Source organism: Pseudorasbora parva, chromosome 10, assembly GCF_024679245.1.
Source record: "Pseudorasbora parva isolate DD20220531a chromosome 10, ASM2467924v1, whole genome shotgun sequence".
In the NCBI taxonomy this organism is placed as follows: domain Eukaryota; kingdom Metazoa; phylum Chordata; class Actinopteri; order Cypriniformes; family Gobionidae; genus Pseudorasbora; species Pseudorasbora parva.
The window spans coordinates 22,504,179-22,520,974 of NC_090181.1; the positions used below are offsets into that span (position 1 = coordinate 22,504,179).

Sequence of the window (16,796 nt, forward strand, 5' to 3'; positions counted from 1 at the left end):
TTTTTTTTTTTTTTTTTAAGATCAATGTTGAATTCGTTACTGCAGGTTTTATAATACAACTATTAGTAATTAATGAACAAAGTGGGTGTGTCTTCACATTTAGATAATACTTAATACCTTTTCACCTTGCTGGACCATACTGGATTTGTTATGTCCATTTGTGTTTTTTTGTTAAAACATTTTTCTTTTTCATCCAGATCATCATTTAAGAGACATATTGAAACTTTTTTTTAAACATTGTAACTGATTTAAAGTCAGCAAATGTACTCTTATTTTAGAAATAAGAAATGTCTGATGTTTTCTCAGGCTATGACTTCACTTTGTTTAACAGAAAATTCAGCATGCTTCCTTTCTTTGTTGTCTCAGCTGTTTTGAATTATTTTGAGAAATTCAATAAACCATTGAAACTCCTCTGGACGTCTGGTTTTGTTTATTGCAGGACAGGTCCCAGATCATGCATGTGTACGAAAGGACCAAAAGTGTTTTTGTCGTAAAGAAAACCTGTCTCTTGTTTGATCTGAAAACGTTGCGTGTTTCCTCTATTAAAGTATGTCATCAATTAACACATACAGAGGGTCTGAAAGTTTGCAGGGTCACAGGCACGACTGAAAGAGGTCATCTTGCAGAAGTGAGCAGTAGGAGGTGCACGTGCATTGTGGCACATACATGTGAAATGAAGTGGGCTGCTCTGTTCAGGATTGGGCTGGTTTAAGCCCGTTCTGTCTGGTCCTGCCTGTTCATTTACATACATTATAATGACATCACCTGCTCCTCCCACGTCAATCAAACAAGTTTGACAGTTGTCTTATTTAGAGTATTTTATAAACTTTCTCACTGCCTTAATACATTTATTTTAATTTTATTTCACAGTGAATATATTTAAGTACAGTGTTCACATACAGCCCAGCCTGTATTTGCAAGTGCATTTTTTTTAAAATCACTACAAAATCAGTAAGTATTCCATTATGAAGCATCACAAATGTCCTTTGTTTTGATGCATATCTTCACATCATAAGCTACAAACTATTTACATGGCTATTGTGATTTTGTGGTTATTTATAATTATATTTTGGCTTAATCCTTAATTAAATTATGCATGGAATAATAAAGCATTATACAATATTTGTTCTAACTCAGGTTATTTGCAGGAGTCTCTTCCTCATAGCTATTGTCACTATAAATAGCTCTGTCCTTCTTGAGAGAGGTGAACTTCATGACAACAACACAGACAATGAAGGAGTCCTTGCTGCACAGGAAGTTTGGCTTCAAGAGAATTTTTAGATACAAACAGCTCCCTCTAGCGACCATAGTACACCCCTAAACAGAAGTAATTCATTATGACATTGTGGCCTGATGGCTAACGGTTAGTAGCATAACTGCTGAAACTAAACAGTGCAACGCTGGTTAGCGGCTAACTAGTGTTGCATTGTTTATAGTTTCAGCAGTTATGCGATTTATGAAGTAACTTAGCTTCAATAATACCCATAGTTGTATATTGTAAAGCCTAGTGTATACATACATAGATTGGTGCATAGTACTACTGTCATTCTTTAAAGAAAACAAATCCATGTCTTTCTAAACAAATGCACAACACCAATGCCAACAAAGCATTTGCCACAAGTAACAATAGACAAAAGGCCATTGAAAGATCAGGATATGACCTTTGACCAAGTACTGAGGGAATGAGGGCAGTTACTGTCCGTCCACCTATACCCTTGCTCTGCTGAATCGCTGCTCTTTCTGGCTACAACTAAAAAAGATTGGCATCTTCTTAGCTCAGATCCATGTCGCCTGTAGAATTTTTAATTTTCCATCCTGACATTAAAGTTAATTTAGAATCTGGTCTCAGAATTGTACACCCTACTGTATGTACACTAGTAAAAAAAAAAAAAAAAAACACACATCCAGCAAGGATACATTGATCAAAAGTCACTTTAAAGACTTACATTGTTACAAAATAAATTATTCAAAATAAACGCACTTCTGTTCTTTCTATTAATTAAAGAATGCTGAACAAATTATCATGGTTTCCACAAAAATATCAAGAAACACGGTTTTCTAAATTGATGAGTTATTTTAAATTGTAATATTTGTATTACTGTGTTTACAGTATATTTTTCATAAAATAAATGTAGCCTTTGTGAGTAGAAGAGATTTATTTCTTACTGACCCCTTGAATGGTTGTGTACATGCAGCTATATACTATTTTTAAAGTGTACAACACAGAAATGGAAAATGTGGGAACATCTGAAGAGAGTCAAAATTGAATTATTAAATAATTGAGTCAGAAGGTTATTTACAACTGCCTGTTCTCCACAACTTTTCAGAGTAAGAGAGATATATCTGTTTCATTGAATGGTGGGGGTTGGGATGGATCTGGTTCCCACCAGTAAAGAGGGAATTAACACATGATCATTTGTGTTCTTGGTTGGCAGACAGCCCAGTACTGTAACCCAACCTGCCTGAGCTCAATCAAGCACCAACTGTCACCAAAAAAGGCAGACCAACTCATCAAATCTCTTCCGCCTCTGTCCACACATGCAGAACATTCTACTTCCTCTTCCTGTTGTCAGATTTTAAAAAACAAAAACATGAAGTAATTGTGTAAAATAGGACTGTGAATAAATTTCCCAGGAAATTACTAATTTCACAAGAACCTGTAATTTAAAACAGTTCTACAGGAGTAAAAAAAAGAACCAGGTTTATTTTAAATGATTTATTCTATTGTTTCTGTATTCTACCCCATGTCACATTGGTCCAAATGGTACAGGTGCGACAGTTCCAGTACAGCAGAACCATGGACCTCACAGGTATTAGTCGTCAGAGTCACTCTTTAACCAGTGGCTTCTTTGCGTATTATACAGTTTTGAGTCATTGAATTAAGACGCCTTAAAGTGCAGGGTCAGTACCACAGAGATGAGCTTTGTCTGGTCACCTGAGTCGGCTAAAATGAAGCAGGGACATTACAACTCACTGCGGTTGGAAGTGAATCCTGAGCTAGAGATGAGATAAAGCAAAAGATGCTCAATAAACTGAAATGTTAATGCATACAATTTTTTTAGTGGGTGCAACCAATTCAGTAGCAGTCAAAAGCTTGTATTGTTTACAGTGCAACTGAAGGTTTTATTAGGTCCATTGTTTATGCTCTATAGCTACAATTATGACATCAGCGACCACACCAGCAATCCATTCTTCTCCTGGGATTGAACGGAAAAGACTCTAATGCTATTCCTGCTGTGTCAGGACAGAGTTCGGGGTGAGGGGGGGTGAGGAGTGGACCAAAGGATGGATGAAGAGAGAGACGGATTCTTCTGCCTCATCAAACAGCAGCAACCTCTTTTACTCCTCCTTTTCAAAAAACTCATTCACTTATCTCCATATTTCCTCTAAGTCGGTCTTGATGGCCCAGAGCGTGTCTTTGCTCTAAAAAAAGACCAAAGTACTAGTTAAAATTAGAACTGAGAGAAACGGAGAAAGGGAGTAAGGAAAAAAGGTAAAATTAAAGCCACAAACAAGTAAATTACATTTTTTCACACAATATTATATAAACAGTGGACATTGGTTCTTCCATAAAAGTTATTGTATTTTAAAGGGACAGTTGTCATAATTAACTCACTCATGTCTTTCCAAAACCTGTATAGCTTTCTTTCTTCAGTGAAACGAAGATATTTTGAAAAACTTGTTTTTGTCTGTACAATGAAAGTCAGTAGAGTCCAAAACATCACTGGACCCCATTGACTTTCATTGTATGGAGCAAAATATCTTTTGATTTCCACAGAAGAACATCATGAAAGTTCTTCATTTTTGGCTGAACTATCGCTATGAATTGCATATGAAAGCGCAGACAAGGAAGTTTAGTTTAGTGCACTACAACAAACATGTTCCTAATCCGTCCAAATCTCATGAATTATAATTTGAAACAGTGTTTTCAGTGCTGAAGATGTCTGCAGTACCTTGGAGTTTTCTCTGAGCTGCTGTGTCTTGCACTGGATTGTGAGGAGGCCTTAAACTGGGCCTCCAGCCTCGTGTAGAGCCCCCCTGCAGGCTGCAAGCACACAAACACACATGAGTGCAAAATACTAGAGTACAATCTTGGTATACTGCTGAAAACATGGCAATAAAATAGCAAAAGATCTTAAGGGCGCTTTAGATGGTTTATCTAAAGGGAGTAAAGATGTTTTGTACCTCTTTTGTATCTTTAATCTTCGTCTGCTCCTGGTCACCGAAGCGCATTTTAGTGAGATTTGCTATGATCTCCTCCATTCTCCTCTGATCTAGAGAGATTTTGAACATATAGACATCCATCAAGATCATTGCAAATCTGCACATAAGCTACTTGATAGCTTCAGTGTCAGAATCACAGCCAAAATTGTCCCTAAAATATTTAATACCATTGATGAATCACCATAATAAAATCACTGAATAATGGCAAGCCTGCGGTTTTAATCCTATATTGAATAAAAAAGTGTTTATAAAACAAAAACATAATGACTTATTCTTCTTAAGAGCTGGCAGATGTACTTCCTTCCCGATGGCTGGATTTAACTTTCTCTGATGAGATTTTCAAGAGGTTTTAAATCACGACTCGTTTTTATCAGACTGGCTCTACCACTGTGCAGTTGTGAGGTCACTTTTAGAGTCAGAGCAAAAAAAGTAAAAAGGTCCATACCCTCCTCCCTCTGTGCATCCTGATTGTACCTCATGGACCGATTGCTATCCCACTTATTCTTCTGGATGCTGACGCTAAGAGCAAAAGAAAGACAAATGTAGAGCCGAATGTATTGTTCAGAGGCCTAGAAATCCCTTCTCAATCATATGGCATGAGCAAGCGTTACGATGCAGCGTTTAAACAGATCACTCCTCCAGAAAACAGCAAGGAACCACTCACGTGAACGGTGTTGAGTCTCGAGATGGTGCCTTTAAAGCAACAGGATATAATGAATGAAAAGAGAAAAGTGGCATACAACAACAGAATCAGATTTCTTTTTGAGTGTTTTACCATGTAAAAGCACTTTTCCTTAGTTTCACAGACAAGGCTTAAGCCACGTCCTAGACTAAAATACATATTTGAGCTGATTTAACTGAATACAACTTGCACTGGCATATCTAAAAAAATGTCAGCTCCATTACCAGTAATGTTTTTTTTCTAAGGCAATCCAAAAACAAAAAAAAATCAATATAGAATAAATTAGCTAAATAATGTGCTGCATTTACCTTTTCTCCGGATTTTTCTTTACGCTGGAAATTCGGGGAGGACACTTGTCTTTTCAAAGGTTTGCCAGATTTTCTTGCCTTCTTTGCAGCTGCGTACAAAAAGTCACAAAGCCATTTTTAAGGTCAGATTCCTGAAAATTGTATGTGACTGCCACCTTTTGACCGCAATGAGGTACTGCCTGAAGATTATTTGATGATTTTACAGATGGGTAACATTTTAGCTCACCTTGTTTTTTTGAAGTGTCTTCTTCATCCCCGACCTCATCCTCTGTGACCTCTGACCCAGTAGTGTACTCCTCATCTTCAGACAGCAGAGACTGCTGCCGCTGCAAAAGGACAAATGAACATGAGAGATGTCATTTTCTTTGTAGGTGTGTAGGAATGCTGTTGCATTAAATATTTGAGGAGCTGGCTTCTTACCAGCTGAAGACTCCAGTTTTTTAAGAGTGAAAACTGCAACCGAAGAGAAGAAAAATGTGCATCATTTGAGATTGGAAAAACACATTTAGATCAACAATAATGTGAATCATGAATCACAATAAATGAAAGCCAGATTCCATCTCTAAGGACACCAATAAAAAATAATTCTCATAATGATGACTTAATATACGCATCTCATGTATATGATTTAGCATCTTATGTAGTATTTTTGTATTTGCAATGTGAATTTGTCATTATGCAATTTTATTACTTGCAACTTCATATCTTACAGTATTTTTATTTTTATTTTAAACTTAGTCGCACAATCGCAAATTTTTCAGAACAAGAAATTGTTCTTGTAATTTTCTCTTGCAATTCCAATTGAAACCATCTTCCAATTCCAAATCAGAAAGAAACTTTATTTCCTATTTTAAACTTTCTCTCAACATTATTTTATTTTTTACTCTGGTTAAAAATTGGATTCCATAATGTATAGAGGAAATATTTTAAAACGAAAATAAATTCTGCAATGATGTTAAAATACCATGTAATAAATAATGGCCAAAAATTGTCAAATTGATGCTGACACCTGATTTTGCTTTTATTTTACCTTCTTCCTTTGATATACACACAATATTGTTGCGTATATAATCAAAATTTTCTTTTTTTGTATTTTTGTCTGTACACGTGTAGTGCAGCATTTTGTGTCAATTTGTGATTGTACAGTGGTGGCCAAAATTGTTGGCACTCCTGGTAAATATGATGAAATATGGCTGTAATAAATAAATCTGCATTGTTTATCCTTTTGATCTTATATTAAAAAACTCCCACAAAAACCTAACCTTTCATTGAAGTAAAATAATAAATAAAAGTGGGGTTAAATCACATTATGAAGTTGGCAACAATTATTGGCACCCTTTTATTACATACTTTTTGCAACCTCCTTTTCCCAAGATAACAGCTCTAAGTCTTCTCCTATAATACCTGATGAGTTTTGGAGAACACCTGACCAGAGATCAGAGACCATTCCTCCATACAGACTCTCCAGATCCATGTTAGTGCTTCTTCTCTTCAGTTCATCATTTATTCTCTATAAGGCTCAGGTCAGGGCAGAGGTGGACAAAGTACACAAGGCAGAGGTGGACAAAGTACACAACTCTATTACTTGAGTAAAAGTAAAAGTACTACTGGTCAAATATTACTCCGTTACAAGTGAAAGTTGTAAAAATAGATTTTTACTCAAGTAAAAGTACAGAAGTATTTGTTTTCAAAAGTACTTAAGTATCAAAGTAAATTTTCTTTTTTATGCCAATGCATTATTTTATTATTGTTGTATAAATGCACACTGTCATCATGGTTTAAGCCAGTCAGTGATGCTCCATCTGACATACTACCATACGACTAACTTAAACTCATTTAAATACTTGTATATAAGTTACAAAGCTCTTTACAAAGCTGATGTCACTTTAAGTCCAAATGCACGGATCCAATACACTGATACACATCTGATATTCTCCAAACTTTACCATTCTCTTTCTCTCAGACGATTATATTTTTAATATTTTATAACACATGCACCAAGTGTATGCCAACTAAACTAATCTTGATTTTTTTTTAAAAACTGAAACATACTTTCAAAGTATGGCTATGGGTGAACAAACTGTGCCTAAGAACCGTCTTCTTCCATTTTGCTATGAACTGATCAGTGTTCAAAAAAAGTTGGGAAAATGTATATGACTCTATAAGAGTGATTCCTGACAGACTGTCTGAAACAACAGCAACAAAAAACATTTTAAAGAAGGAAAACATCATCCACCGACTTTCAGAGCTGCTGCAGAAACGACTTTCGACTTAGATAGAAATGTAGTGGAGTAAAAAGTACAATATTTGTCTTTCAAATGTAGTGAAGTAAAAGTAAAAGTATCCTGAAAAAATTATACTCCAGTAAAGTACAGATACTTAAAAAGTGTACTTAAGTACAGTACTCAAGTAAATGTACTTAGTTACTGTCCACCTCTGGGTCAGGGAACTGGCATTGCCATGGCAGAAGCTTCATTTTGTGCTCGGTGACACATTTGTGTGTTGATTTTGATGTTTGTTTTGGATCGTTGTCCTGATGGAAGATCCAACCAAGGCCCATTATAAGATTTCTAGCAGAATCCATCAGGTTTTGATTTCATTTACTAGAATCCATGATTACATGTATCTGAACAAGATCTCCAAGACCTTAGCACCTCAACATTAAAGATCCAGCCGTATTTTTAGCACAGGGGGCTTTTAATCCCTATTTACACCTAACCAATCTGGTAGATTTGCTGGCAAAAAGCTCTTTTTATAGTTTCATCTGACCACAGAACCCGGTCCCTTTTAGCATTTCCAGTCGTGTCTGAAAACTGAATATACTGGAGTTTGTTTCTGGATGAGCGAGAAGGATTTTTCTTGAATCCCTCCCAAACAACATGTGGTCATGTAGGTTTTTTTATGGGCTTTCTGACCCCAAGACTCAACTAATCTCTGCAATTCTCCATCTGTGATCTTGGAGAGTCTTTATGCACTCAAACCTTCCTCCTCGCCGTGCATTAGGACGATATAGCCATCCGTCCTCTTACAGGCTGATTCGTAACATCTTTAGTTGATTGGATCTTCTTAATTATTGCCCTTATGGTGGAAATGGGGATTTTAATGCTTTAGCTTTTTTCCTACAGCCACTTTCTATTTTGTGAAGCTCAACAATCTTTTGTTGCACATCAGAACTATATTCTTTGGTTTTACTCATTGTGATAATGTTTAAGGGAATTTGGCCTTTGTGCTTCCTCATATTTATACTCCTGTGGAACAAGACATTAAAGCTGGACAATTTCATGTTCCTTGTCACCCTGGTGTGCTAAAATTTTTAAATATTAATGGGAATATACTTCAGAGATATTTTACTCATAATTTTTTTAGGGGTGTCAATAATTGTGGCCAACGTGTTTTGGAGAAAGGCATTTATTTCATAATCCCCCCCCCCCCCCCCCCATTTTCAATTATTTTACTTCAACAAAAGTTTTCTTTTTTTTTTTTTGATTTTTGTGATTTTTAAAAAATAAAAGATCAAAAGGATAAACAATGCAGATTTATTTTTTAACGCCATATTTGATCATATTTACCAGGGGTGCCAACAATTTTGACCACTACTGTATGTTGCTGATGGCTGCAAAAAGAAAAAGAAAAAAAAAGAACACAAATAAATAACTGTAAAGAATAAAAACAAAGATTATAAAAATGTGATGGACTCACAGCTGTGGTTTCCTTAGGTCTGTGAGCGGTAAGCACCCCTGGCTCCAGCGTTACATCACATCCTGGCACATGTTCATTGCCTGTAGCAGAGTCCTCAGAGCTAGGCAAAACAAAATGGAGTAGAGCTTAAAACATCAGTCAAAAGAACTGAACACAACACTAGGCAAAGGATCAAACAAATAAAATATGGCATGCAGATCGTTCAATTTTTTTTTCCCTTTTTTCTGAATGAAGTTACTATAGTCTGACCTCTCAGGCACACACACAGCCTCTCTGTGGAGCAGCAGGTCATTGAGTATTCTGGTCTGGGTTGAGTTTACATTGTGATCGCGACAGTCACCACCATCTGCCGCACTTACAATGTGGTCTCTTATTTTACAGCCCTGCAACAAAATACACACAGGCATTCACTCAAGGGAGATAAGTTAAAAAATCATCCGAGTGATGTTTAAGTGAACGTATTCTAAAGCAACAACACAAACCTTGGACATGGAGGAGGGATCGAATCGTAGGACTTTCTGGTTGCAGCAGGGGTAAAGACCAATGCCGTGCCATCTATGATCTACCCCAATGCCAGGATATACAACCGCCTCTGGGTGGTATTTACACTGGCCCAACTCAGAACACAGGAATGCCTGCCGTAAACCAAACAACTTATTAAATTAGTAGCCAACCAATTAATATCTGTATTTATCTACACATGCTTTGTGACTGGTGAAGTAACCGATTGTTTACCTGTTTGCAGCGTGAGCAGGCAAGGAAATTGATGGTGCCCCAGATCCTCCAGTAAACCAGTACCCAGGACTTCAACTCTTCATAAAGCCCATTTAAATACTCATGTGCCTCCCAGGCCTTATGTCTACACAGACACAACACAATTACCAACACGGCATCGCATATGTGTGTGTGTGTGTGTACATAAGACTGGAATATCAGAATTTGGAATCTAAGACTTCAATGAAAGTTATTACAGTGTTTTAAATACACTTGGTGTGTATGTGATTGAAATAAAGAGCGCCTCATACAACCTGGTGTGAGTAAATATAATGTTTCCCCGGGCATCTATGTTGATTTTGTTTGGAACACAAGGGATTTTCTTCTCTGTTTCTTTGGTTAAAAGCTTAAGGCAATTTCCACATCTGGGAAAAGAATCACAAAATTAAATTACTACTGAAATCCACTTATTTGTACCAGAAGGATAATTTATAATACATCCAGTGCATATCCATACAATAATACATCATGCTATTATCATTATTAGAGCTTGTACAACAATGCAAAGGTTTCTTACCTGTACAGAGTAGATGCATTACCAGGGGAATCGAGATTATGATAACCATGATCAAATAATCTCTCAATCTTTTTCTGAAACAGTTTACTGGTGAGAAAGTACAAATCATCACAAATAAAGTATGATCAAAAAACATAATATATCATCTGTACAGTTTTTGGTCAGCATTTCTATTAATAATTTTACTAAGCAATGAAAAATAAAATTGGTTAAAGGCAACAGTAAAGATATTCATAATGCTTCAAAAGTTCTCTATTTGAAAAAAATCTATTAGTTTCCACAAAAACATTAAACAGAACAACTGTTTTCAATATTGATAATAATAAGAAATGTATATTGAGCAGTAAATCAACATATTAGAATGATTGGAGTAATGATGCTAAACATTCAGCTTTGCCATCACAAGAATAAAGGACATTTTAAAATATATTAAAATAGAAAAGTTATTTTTAAATAGTAACAATATTTTACAATAACAATTTTTACTTGATCAAATAAATGCAGACTTGGCAAACATAAGAGACCTCTTTCAAAAACCAACTGTAAACTTTTGAACGGTTGTGTACATTATAGAATTGTACAGAATTTTATAGGATTAAAATGTATATTTTAACTCCAAACCTTTGTCCAAACTATTGGCCTGTACTGTATGTGTATATATATATATATATATATATATATATATATATATATATATATATATATATATATATATATATATATATATATATATATATATATATATATATATATATATATACAGGTCCTTCTCAAAAAAATTAGCGTATTGTGATAAAGTTCATTATTTTCCATAATGTAATGATAAAAATTAAACTTTCATATATTTTAGATTCATTGCACACCAACTGAAATATTTCAGGTCTTTTATTGTTTTAATACTGATGATTTTGGCATACAGCTCATGAATATATTTGGTTTCAGGATCATTTTAATTTTCAGGATCGTTACTCCGGTCTTCAGTGTCATGTGATCCTTCAGAAATCATTTTAATATTTTGATTTATTGAGTGTTGGAAACAATTCTGCTGCCTAATATATTTGATGAATAAAAGGTTCAAAAGAACTGAATTTATTCAAAATAAAAACATTTTCAAATAATATAAATCTCCTTTACTATAAATATTTCAAATTTTATCAATTTAACACATCCTTGCTGAATACATTTTTTATATTAAAAAAAAAGAATTGAAAAAAAATACTTTTTTTATACATTTTATATAAAATATAGATAGGTGACAACTGAATATAGTGTTTACATGCAAGATATTTCGATGTTAAAGCTAATAAATATCCAGCATTTTTCTGTTTTGTCCTGTGTTTTCTCACCTTTTGAATTTGTCTTTTTTGTCCTTGAGGTCATCAGCCTCATTGTGGCTGAAGAGATCAGCGATGCGTCCAGCCAGGTTGTTGTTGATGCAGTTCATATTGCACGGCGTTGCTATGATGGCACTCATATGTTTGTGGCAATACTGGATACACTCCTCAACCTTCAGATCCACAAAACACATGATAATCAAACACTTGAAGCCCATTTATCAAGTGGATGAATAATGTCTGATGGGAACAACCAAACATGCTTTCTGCACACTGCTCAGACAAGGTTTGGATAATAAAAATCAGCTAACTATGGATAATTCTCTACAAGCACACTCATCAAGATTCACCAAGTCTTTCCTGAAAATTATGAACATTCTGCATCTCAATAGTGCTTGTTTGGGCAGTGCACAGATTTGTCCAGAAGAACAACACAAATGATGAAACAGCCATCATGCTTCATGCTTTTTAAAGTGTCAACTACAACCTAAAGGTCACCCAGCTCAGAGCACACTTACTACATTACCCAAAACATTGTCACCCCTCACAACACTTACTAAAGTTTCCATCTTCAAGAACTCGGAGGAGATCAGGATTGAGATGACATTGCTGTGCTCTGCAACCAAACACCACATAACATAACCGACAACATCACAAACAGCGAAACATCAAACTCACAGCCAACGCATAACCGTTTACAACCACGTCAAACACCATTCAGCCAGTTCATAGAACACACATTACACAACACCTCTGATGGTATCTTTGATTATATATATAAAAAATAATAAAAAATAAAAAACACAACAGTAAACACACACTGAACTTCTCAAACAGTTCCCAAATTACAATTACCCAGCTTGGGTTTGTCCATGTGTTTTCCATGCGAATGTTCAGTGTTGTGACTCTTGACGTAGTTCATTAGCCAGTCGAAGATCTGGACGTCACAGTGGACAGAAATGTCCACCTCGTCCCAGCGCTGTGGGTCCACAGAAAGATACTCTTCAAAGTAACGCATCTCTTTTACTAGAAGGTTTCTTGGACACACAAAGTCCTGCTTCAGGTTCTTTGCCTCATCGCAAACGTGGATTACCATATTGGGGCTTTGTGAAAGAAAAAGAATACAGCATTTAGTGAACATATACATGGTAATTATTAGTAGAAGATGATTCATTGGTGGCCTGATATGAATGTGCCTCACCTTGTATTCCCTTCTGTTCTCTCAATCTTCTTAGCGGGATCTGCAATCTCATTGTCTGCAGAGGCTCCTCGACCAGTAGAGATCACAGTGAGGCCTGAATATATATAAACAGCCCCATTTCAATAAGTTTTTTGTTACCCTGGAACAATGAAATCACCCCATACAAGCAAGAATACCAAAATTCTGTATATTAAAGAGTAATTTGGAGTCCAGAGTCTGGGCATTTTGTCCAGAACCCATTCACTGACTCACCCGAGACTGAAAGATTTGCCTGATTGGACTGTGGTTCCTCCGCATCTCCTGTAATATCCAATAAATTAGATTTGATGTAAGTGGAAAAGGGTTCTGACGGAGAGCTCACTGCGCCGGTCAATGGGTTACACTGGTCATCAACATGAGGGAAACTGCCTGTAGTCTTCAGCTCTTCAAACCTCCGTGCACACTACAAAAATTTAAAAGGATAAGTTGAACATCTTGGGAATTAGGGAAGCACGATAATTCAGCCACCATATCAGTATTGGCCGATATATGTTCATTTTTAACGTTATCGGCCTGATAAGTACATTTGGCTGATATATTAAAGGGGTCATGAATGGGGAAATCTAATTTTCCTTGAGCTTTTGACATAAAAGATGTTATTGTGCTATAAGAATATCCTGTAAGTTTCAGATCTGAAAACTTCCTTGTTAGATCAAAAACAGCTTTTATTGTAACCAAGCTCAGAGAAGGACTCAATGTGAATGTCTCAGTTGAACATTATTTATTTTTATTCAGTATATTGTGCATTAAACTGTGGATTATTTGGTAAATCATTCGCAATTTTGGTGCAGGCTTTGTAAGCAGACTTTTATTATATGGACTCATCAGTATTGCCACAACAACTTGTGTTCATTCTGAACCGTGTTCATTCTAATGCCTGATTTGTGACCAGCAATTTCTGATGATTCATGTACAGATGTTCTTTGTCTAAGTCAGTAAATCAATCCAGTGACTAAACGGTCAACTTCACATTGTTTCTTTTAGTAGAATGAAAATAATCTGTTATTTAAACTGTGATTAAATTATATATAGAAGGCGATCTAAGAATGCTCACTTTACAATTGCAGGAACTGTCAATCAAATAGCGCAAGTGAGTTCTGGATTCTCGCCAAAACTCCAGCAGTAATCAACAAATCTCTTATTTACATTGTGTTTGCACTGTTAGTTATGATGAAAGCAGTCGTTAGTGTGCAGAAATCAAGTTGCAATGACGAGATCGCTGCATTCAAGAGCTCAACGTGATCAGCGACAATGCTCACCACTGCAACCTTTCATGCCAATATCAAAATAATTCAATAGATCTAAATATAATCATCACGTTTCACGATTAGTTAACCTTGAGCGCTGTAATAGTAAAAACGTGCTAAAAGTTTTAGAGAGAATTCCACATGCAATACTTAGCTATTTCATATGCAAAGATGCTAGCCAATCACAGCAGTGGGCGTGTACACTGAAGTCTCACAGCAGACACGCCCCTACAAACATAGTGTTTAATCAGAGGGCTAAAATCAGGGTAGGAAAAATGCCTTTTATATAAAAAAAATTATGACAATTTAGAAATTGAGCATTATAAGTGCACCCCAGGAAACATTTTAAAACAATAAAAGTGCACAACATAACCCCTTTAAAGATGAAAAATAATGGATTATTTTCCTTAGCTGAGACACTTCAGATGCGCTTGTGGTTTTGAATTGCTTGAATTATGATTGAAACTTCAAAAAGGAAAATACAGTTAAGTGCAACCTGCAGCGCAAATCTGTCATATAGGCTGCATAAAAATTATAATAAGAACATTGAAATTGTGTACTTGGGACATGGTGTGTGTGTGTGTGTGTGTGTGTGTGTGTGTGTGTGTGTGTGTGTGTGTGTGTGTGTGTGTGTCATTAGGACCCAAATGTGTATAATGAAATGGGTATGACATAGGTATTACAAGGAGAGGGTGAAATATCAGGACATTGACCATGTCCCCACTTTTCAAAATGCTTATAAATCATACAGGATTTTTTGAGTTTTTTTGAAAAAGTAAAAATGCAGAATGTTTCCTGTGATGGGTAGGTTTAGGGGCAGGGGCAGCGTAAGGGGATAGAAAATACAGTTTGTACAGTATAAAAACCATTACGCCTATGAAATGTCCCCATATGTCACACAAACAAATGTGTGTGTGTGTGTGTAAGTAGTATAGCATTTTATGCATTCTACATTTTTTTTTTCACTTTTTGCATTTTTATTAAAAATATTTTATAAAATTACAACTTGATTGGAATTGATTGGAACGGAATCTAATTATTACGTCTCATATTTCCTTTCAAGCATGCTCTTCCCTGATAGTTCTGTCTCTTTGGTAACCTAATACAAAAGTTTAGCGAAGAACAATTTTGTGAAATGGAACAAAAATCTGCGCTTTGTTTAGAATATCAGTTTTTAAAAAACAATTTTATATTGATACTACACCGTCTGAGAAGAATGTTTTTATAGTTAATAGGCGAGCAAATAGTTTTATATAGAAAAAAAAATATTTTATATAGTTGGAGGCTTCAAGTCTCTTACCTCTTTAGGTGTGAACCCTGGGACCAACTTGGCAACATTCTCCCAGTTGATTGGCTGAGGCGATGCCCATAACGAGCTCAACACCATGTCCAGCACCAGGAGGTTGTTGTCATATGGAAAGTTATTATTAACAGAGCAAAGACGATTCATTTCTGTGGAGAAGAAAGAACACTAGCATACACTCAGTCTATTTTTAAAATTAACATTGACTCATAAGTCCTCTACTAGCTCGCTATTGTCCCTTTTTGATCTCCACTCCAGAGAAACAAGGGGCAATTTGATGGAATGACAGCTGTCGCATTTGGTAATGTGAGGTTATAAACACAGATATGATAATAAAAATGAACGGTGCTTAGAAATACGTAACGTATACAGCTGTGTGTGGAGCTGTAAAAGACGCTTAAATAGCATAATAAATAGCAGATCATGACACTCCCCACGTTTTGTGTCGCATCGCTCAGTGAAATGCTAAGCTAGCCTAACACACACAGAATCAAATCGCCAGTTTACCCTGTTCCAGATTTATGCGCTGTTTCCTCTGGTAGCAATGCTCTTCTTTCATTCCAGCTGAGTGGTGCTGATAACGGGCTGGATTTGAGTAACATCAACAGAGATGCTGTGGCTTACTTTGATTTTATCCTGGTAAACCAGTAAAGTTCACATCTACACAGCATATACAAATAATAATAAAAACAGATGCTCGGCTTAAAATTAGCAGATTTGCTGGGCATGACTACCCACGTTCGTATTTATCTCTCCTCTTGCTGAAGCGGCTCTTGTTAAAATGCCAGAGATGGAAGAGAGAGTGATGCAGCGTGCACGCGCAGCGCTCTGAGCGCGTGTGCCATGATGATGCTCGCGCTGCAGTGTCCCCGATTGAGCGCCTCCTCCCTCTGCTGCCTATCCGTCTGTCTACTGCGATTTGACAAGACGCCAAAACTCTCTGACCCGAGCTTGCTAAAAAGAACTGAGAAAAACGATTGAAAGCAACCCGTGGCAAAGGGTTAACTCCCCTTAACATCCCCCGTGCTTGCCGCTGTGTCGTGCTCTGTATTTCCGGTGCCGCACTGCAGCAGGTGCGTGCCGGCGTCCTCGTTGCCAGGCGACAGCCCCAACATTAGAGTTCATTGATTGATACTGAGTGATAGCTTTCTGTTTTTAATATGGGACCCAGGGAAACCAAAATGCATGTAATCTCTATAATCAAGAAGATTAGACTGCTGAATGAAATGTGGCATTTTATACATTCTGACAGACTAAAGGCTTATTTTTAGACAGCTTAGTTTAGTATAACTGTGGATCGCATAAGGGTAAAAATGATTGTGTGAAGCTGTCTCCTTATTTAATAACCATAGTGTGCAGCCATGGATTATACTCTACCATTTAAACGTTTGGGGTTAGTATTGTTTTAATATTTTAAATTCATAATTTTACTCAGCAAGGACACATTGAATTGATCAAATGTGACAAA

The 16,796-nt window shown here is 36.2% G+C and overlaps 1 protein-coding gene across 2 annotated transcripts; it reads right to left on the reverse strand.

Annotated features, from left to right (window-relative positions):
- Window positions 1-2,019: 2,019 nt before the first annotated feature.
- sanbr (SANT and BTB domain regulator of CSR) lies at window positions 2,020-16,396 on the reverse strand. 2 transcript variants are annotated; one of them, XM_067455548.1, is made up of 21 exons: window positions 15,836-16,395; window positions 15,326-15,477; window positions 12,992-13,181; window positions 12,740-12,833; window positions 12,394-12,641; window positions 12,096-12,154; window positions 11,551-11,711; window positions 10,205-10,291; window positions 9,942-10,052; window positions 9,649-9,772; window positions 9,396-9,548; window positions 9,163-9,296; window positions 8,914-9,013; window positions 5,635-5,667; window positions 5,441-5,540; window positions 5,215-5,303; window positions 4,889-4,917; window positions 4,670-4,743; window positions 4,186-4,274; window positions 3,954-4,045; window positions 2,020-3,423 (listed from the first exon to the last, which is right to left on the reverse strand). In XM_067455548.1, exons 1-21 carry the CDS (start codon window positions 15,885-15,887, stop codon window positions 3,387-3,389), a joined length of 2,208 nt encoding a protein of 735 aa, XP_067311649.1. In that variant the 5' UTR covers window positions 15,888-16,395; the 3' UTR covers window positions 2,020-3,386. The 2 variants fall into 2 exon arrangements, with proteins under 2 accessions (XP_067311649.1, XP_067311650.1); XM_067455549.1 differs by lacking the exon at window positions 2,020-3,423 and having other exon boundaries at window positions 4,186-4,269; window positions 15,836-16,396.
- Window positions 16,397-16,796: the final 400 nt, after the last annotated feature.

Excerpts from the sequence above, each read along its gene's own strand:
- sanbr (XM_067455548.1), bottom strand. The coding sequence starts at position 15,887 with ATGAAAGAAGAGCATTGCTACCAGAGGAAACAGCGCATAAATCTGGAA. Across the intron at positions 10,053-10,204 it reads AATGCATCTACTCTGTACAG|ATGTGGAAATTGCCTTAAGC; the intron begins GTAAGAAACCTT and ends TTCTTTTCCCAG. Across the intron at positions 9,014-9,162 it reads GCTGTGTGTGTGCCTGAGAG|CTCTGAGGACTCTGCTACAG; the intron begins GTCAGACTATAG and ends TGTTTTGCCTAG.